The sequence below is a fragment of the Pyxicephalus adspersus genome, chromosome 3 (genome assembly GCF_032062135.1).
Source record: "Pyxicephalus adspersus chromosome 3, UCB_Pads_2.0, whole genome shotgun sequence".
In the NCBI taxonomy this organism is placed as follows: domain Eukaryota; kingdom Metazoa; phylum Chordata; class Amphibia; order Anura; family Pyxicephalidae; genus Pyxicephalus; species Pyxicephalus adspersus.
In genome coordinates, this window is record NC_092860.1 from 71,234,007 (window position 1) to 71,240,298 (window position 6,292).

Genomic DNA, 6,292 nt, shown 5'->3' on the forward strand with positions numbered 1-6,292 from the left:
AGGAGATAATACTGAGTTAAATGATATACGATCAAACTAAGTTGAAGGAACAGGAAAGGGAAGTGCAGGATACACATGTATGTGGTAATCTTATGGTGGGTCAAACCCCAAAGACTATTTATTAGGGTTTGATGTTGAAAAGGTCATTGAGGCCAGGGTAAGTGGTAGCATTCAAGGTGAAGATCCACTTAGTTTCTTGTAGGAGTTTCTTGTCTTAATCCCCTACCCTAGGATTTAAATAGATTTTTTCTAACAGTAAAATCGTGATTGACTTGTTATCAAAGTTGTGATTGGTCCTTATGTAGTAACTTACTGGGGTGACCGGTTTACCATTATTGATCGAAAAAACGTGTTTATAAACCTTTTTGTGAAAAGCTTGTGGTCGCTTTTCATTGTAAAAAAGTTTCTTTCCAAACTCATTTTCTGGTAGTTTTTTTTTTTTTACCGTACCCTATTTTTAGCAGTCTATCTCTCAGTGCTTCGGTTTCTGTTTCAAATTGACCTTCCAAGGAACAATTCCTCCGGAGGAATCCCCTTCCTGTAAATGGTGCTTGAGACGTACTTGTCTTTTGTAGTACTGATGTAGACAGTGGATTTTCATGAGATCAAAATGCATGGTAAATTTAAGATTAAAGTTGATCGTTTTGATATGTTGAACTCTTGAAGGAGTTCCACAAATCCTGTCCATGATATCAAGATGTCATCAATGTATCACAACCAGTAAAATATATAAGGTTGGTATTTAGTCATTCCTGGGTCTATAGATCAATTCTTCTCCCTGCTTCCCAGATACAAGTACAATGGGGTGCATCTAGTCCCCATAGTGACCCCCTGTATTTGCAAATAGCGCACAAAGATGTTGAGATTAGGAATGTAGTTTAAAAGGGAGTCTATAACGTTGTTAAAATTATTGCTTGTTGAAATATGAGTGTTCAATAAAATGTATATTGTATTTTAACTCCCTTATAGTGGGGATGCTGCAACACAGAGCCTCCACATCATGTCATCAAGTCATGGACCTGTAATCGCTGCAGAGGGACTGCACATGGGTAAGTATGTGCCATAATGGGCAAGTATGCTGTACCTATTTGTGGATTATGGCAGAGGCTCACCACCCACTGACAAGTTTAGTAAAAGGGTATCATACACAGGATGTCCATCAGCATCGCTATAAAAGAACCCATTCTTTGCAACAAATGGCGCTGCAGATTCTAGTAACTAAGAGCTGCAGTTATTGGCCACTGACAGAAAAACCTTTATTTGCTCATGAAAACCCTCCTCATCTTTACTCTGCATACTTGCAAACATCAACTTTAAAAAGGTGGAAGGTAGTAAGTGGCTCCGAAGGGGTTAATGAGCTATAGGAAACCTATGAGCGGACATCTTGTCAACTTATATGGTCTGAAGGGTATTTATCAAATTAGCAAAAGTATTAGATACATATTTTGTAACTATGGCTGCTTCTTATTACTAAGAAATGATATAGTACTCAGCTACAGTACATACATTATTGCAAAGGCCTTGGGCAGGTTTAGTACTGTAGCTCAGACAGATTTACAAGCAAAAAATATCCAAAATGAAGGAGTGTTAAGGGTTAGATGTTACTTTATCACAGTGCTACCTTAGAATAGCAGAGGAAAAAAAATATGAATCAAACATAATCTTGTGTTCAATCTGTCTTACTCCTTTGATGTAGATACTTACTGCTTCAAAGATCATTTAAATGAAAGCAGAATACAAGTAAATCAAGGCAACAGACCGTTGCAGGATAGAATACCTAGGGACTGCTTATCTGTAGGTTACAGTAGCATTTGAATATTATAATCACCTAACCAATTATTTTTACTGCAGAATGATCAGGTATCAGGCATGACATGATAGGCCAGTTGTAACATGCAAACAAGTGCAAAAAATACATAAGGTTCAAGAAGCAATGTTTTCAATGTGTAATATAAAAACTTTAAACATTTTTTGGCACACAGTGTCCCAAATGCTCAAGTATTATCTGAATTTGACTGGCAGTTGCCCAGCCCCCTAATTACATAGCAGGGGCTCTATAGGGGTAACATATGTACAAGCTCATGGTCAAGACCAACATTGCACAAAGCAAAATTGTATTTACCAGTGCCAGTACGATAGGTTAATTATGAGGGCTGGGGAAAGTTAAGCATGACTATATTCATACTATGTATTATGCAGACAAAACATTTTCCAAAACATTCATTTAATTTTACACTTTAGAAATAAAGCACAATATATATGCGCTCATTTGCATACACATGCAACAGACTTGCTTCTAAAACCTTATGTGACTTCATTTAAAAGTCCACATACCATACACACAAAGCAAATGTACATCATAAAGCAAATTGGCAAAACCAAAGTCAAATCACAACCAAGAGAAAGATTTTATCATTTGGACAATATTTTATTGTGCACAAGGGCACTAAAATACTGGATATACTGGAATGTATTGTAAAAAAGAAAATAAAAATATTGTTCCCAGTATAACATAAATATAGCAAACTGACCACTTCAAACAAAAACAGTATCTGTAAAATATAACATTTACAATATTTTACAAAGGACACCTAGTATGTGCAATTATAACACAGTCCTACCTACTACTCCAATACGGGAGTGATCAGCAAAATTACAAAGCCTTCAGTGATAAAGGGATTACAGGACCCCCCCAACCCCCTACCCCCCTTAGCTTCTCACTGCTCTAAAAATCTTGTAAACAATTAAGGCGGTATACAAGTAAATCAGCAGTAATTGCACTTGGTAATAATAACTGACCAAGTTTGTCTTCTACAGATTTTACACTTTAAATAATATAAACACTGCACATCAACAGTGAGGTACTGTAAACATTATGTTGTCAAAAAATAGTCTTCCATAGTTCCATCGAGATGCTTTAAACCACATTAAAAAGTCAGTGTACCCAGGTGGATATTTGTTTTTTTTGTAAAAGCCAAAGGGTCATTACTTTGGCTTCTGAAGTCTCTAAAAAGATTCTGCGAGATCCAAGTTCCCAGGTCTGCAGAATTTCTGCAGTGTTTCCCTGTAATAAATTTTAACAATTTTAAAAAACTGAGAATGCAACATGTGGAATGGGAATGGAATCCATCAGAGCCCCCCCAGAGATGAGACAACGAAAAATGACTCTTCCCATCAGATTCCATCTATAACCAGAGTATCAGGTTTGAATGATTTACCTTTTAGATTACCTTCTAACCTAGTGACTTTAAAAAAGCAAAAATACTTGCAGTATAATGTGACACTTAACATTATAATAGAGTTAATCAAAACATAAAATTAAAGTCTGTATAGTAAGAATCTGCTTGAAAAAGGTAAGGCCCCAAAAATCTTCACCTCTCATCTTCCAAAACTACCATTTTCCAGCCTGAACACCAGCTAATGAGTTATGTTGGAAGCAAATCGGTGGCTAAGATCCAGTCCTCTATAGTCTTTGGCTGTGTCTTTGATCCTGACATATACAGCAACAAGATGTCAACAAAACCAACTTTTTGGCAAGAGTGCCTTTTGGAATGACGCTGCTAAGTTGGTGCAGATATATAACCAGAAACAAGTTCTCTTTACCAAAGTTTAGTAAGCTTGGACTTGTTGAGGAAGAAGTTGGCAGCCACTGTTGACATGACTCATGACCTTTTGCTTGAGCTGGGCCACCTGTTCCCTCAATAGGTTGGCAGTGGATGCCAACTCTGTATTTTGATTTTTAAGGCTTTTCACCTTTTCCTCCAGCCTGGAGATTCTTTCTAATTTTCTTTTCCGGCATTTAGAAGCAGCTATTCTGTTTCTTAATCTTTTTCTTTCTGCCTTTATTCTCTCCTGAGTGTCCATATCTATTGGGGACATTGGTGGACTTTCCCCAAAACTGGCAACCTCAGGCACAATCTGAGGTTCATCCTTGAGGGTTTGCATTCGAGGTGGAGGTGGGGCTGGCTGTTGCGCCATGCCAGATGGAGGAGGAGGAGGATAGGGTACTGTGTCAGTGCTGTAGTTTACCGTGGTGCCCATTGTCCCAGTAGAATAGCTGCTGAGGTTGGCATAGACAGGGGCATCAGATGGTGGGGGAGGTGGGAGACTTCCACCAGAAGGCACTGAACTTAAATCCACTCCTGTTGTTGGGACAGCAAGTTGATTCTGCTTGTGAAGATCCTCTAATGCTTTCACAAATCCTTCAGCAAACTCCTGTTCTTCACTAGCCACCTTTGGGTATATAAACTGGCTGGTAGTAGGTGTAGTGGTAACCAGGCCATTAGATTGAATGATCAGCCTCTCCAGTTCTGGAGAAGCTAGCTTCAGTAGTCCAAGGTCAGGAGATGTCAGAATGCCATCCCCATCCCGCAGAGGTTTCAGGTTGGCAACTACCTGGTCACTCAAGTTCAGGTTAAGGTCCTTCTTCATCATTGTGCCAAAAGTAGAGAAACTGTAAGCTTGCTGCACATTCAACACATCATCATGGTAGAAAGGTGTTTCCATTATATCTTAAGGCAGTCTAGCAAGGAAGTGCAGACTCCACAGTGTAAGCCCCATCTGTACACGGATATGGGGGGAAGACTGGAACTTTGGGCTCTCTGAGACAAGTAGTCGGTTGCTTGTAGCCTGTAGGAGTTTATTGCTTTCCCAATATGAACTCCTCGGACGTTTCTTTGTTCTTGGAGAGGTGATATCCCTTTAAGAGGCAGGCAGCCTTTGTTTGCAGTCCTGGGTTCTGATCACAAGGCTCCTCTCACACTTTCCTGGCAGGTGGTGTCCCCACACAGCTCTCCCTCAGTTCAGGAAAACAACTTTTGCCGTTCAGTCCAACAATGGCCGCTCTCCAGTGTCTTCTTTCCGCCTATTATAAAGTAGAAGAACTTCATATGGCAAAGTTCACTGGGTGTTGGCCCAGCTATACAGCCTGTTGATGTAAAAAGTCTTTGTTCCCTTGTTGAGCCGTGCCTATGAACAGCGAGGCAGCTACTTCCTTATTACAGCAAGCCAATCCAACACCGGCCAGCACCCAACTTCTCAAGTGCCACTAACGCAGCCTTCCTCCATACTTACTTATATAAGGTTTCCTTCCACATGATGTCACTTAGCCGCGCTTCTATTGGTGGGAAATGACGTGCGGCCATTCCTTGTTTTACATATCGGGCGGGACAAGCGAGCTGCTAGGCAGGCTGGGCTGATGTCATTTGTTAACTGCTCGGCTGCCGAGTAGAAGTGGTCGTCCAATAGCAAGCGGCATCCAGTCACATGATGTGCCTTTTCTTTTGTAGAGGAGTTCAGCCTTGGCTGACAGACGTCAGAGGTTATTTTTAGACACGTGAATGGGGAGGGGCGCAGTTGTCAAAGCTGAAACAACTGTTCTGGGGCAAACTCTTGTTTAGAGACATATATAGATAGGTAATGAGGCATCCCCATTAAAGGAAAGTTACAGCTCTGAAAAGCACTTGGGTTTATTAGGACTTGTTCACAGCTGTGGTAAATTCTGATGTTTTGTAGCATTTTAACACTACAAAATATTTGTAAACAATAGATAAGATTACAACAAATGAGTCCTATTGTGCAGACAGCAGCGTTACCTTGTGGTAGCTACAGACTTCAATGGAAAGACATTACACCTGCTTAGAATTGTCTGGATAGTAAGGCTTTTTTAGAGAAGTTTCCGACGTTTGCCCCCCTGGACACAGCAGAGCCGATTAACCTAATCCTTTCCATCCTGAGGTATCAGATAAATCTGACACTTCATATGCAAAGGTGAAAACATGGATGAATATTATGGAGCATTCCTTACCAACAGAGAAGAAAGTCTGGCTTCAACAAAAAAAAAAAGGGGGGGGGGGGGTGTCATACTTATGGAGGTTTACTCCTTTGGTGGGATAGCAAGAAGTATTTGGAGTCAGATATCATAGTTGTGCTCCAAGGGCAGCCAGGTACATTGGTAGCCCAGATGAGCAACAAAGAGCAGCCAGGTGCATTGGTAGCTCAGATAAGGATCAGAAAGCAGCCAGGTGCATTAGTAGCCCAAATGTGGTTAAAAAGGAAGCCAGGTGCATTGGTAGCCCAGATGAGGAACAAGGAGCATCCAGTTGCATTAAGAGCCCTGAAGTGTTTAGAAGGTGCAATGGTAGGCTGGATGAGGAGCAAAGGGAATCCAGGTGCAATGGTAGCCCAGATGTGGTTAGAAATGCTAGTGCTGCAAAATATATTGGCACTATATAGATACAGTTTATTAATATTAATATTATTATTCATAATACTATGACCGCCAGGTGCATTG

At 40.4% G+C, this 6,292-nt stretch overlaps 1 protein-coding gene across 1 annotated transcript; it reads right to left on the reverse strand.

The window, feature by feature from the left end:
• Positions 1-2,407: 2,407 nt before the first annotated feature.
• JUND (JunD proto-oncogene, AP-1 transcription factor subunit) lies at positions 2,408-5,068 on the reverse strand. Its single transcript, XM_072405148.1, has one exon. The coding sequence runs from the start codon at positions 4,504-4,506 to the stop codon at positions 3,610-3,612; it is 897 nt and encodes a 298-aa protein (XP_072261249.1). The 5' UTR covers positions 4,507-5,068; the 3' UTR covers positions 2,408-3,609.
• Between the last annotated feature and the right edge of the window lie 1,224 nt (positions 5,069-6,292).

Excerpts from the sequence above, each read along its gene's own strand:
- JUND (XM_072405148.1), bottom strand. The coding sequence starts at position 4,506 with ATGGAAACACCTTTCTACCATGATGATGTGTTGAATGTGCAGCAAGCT.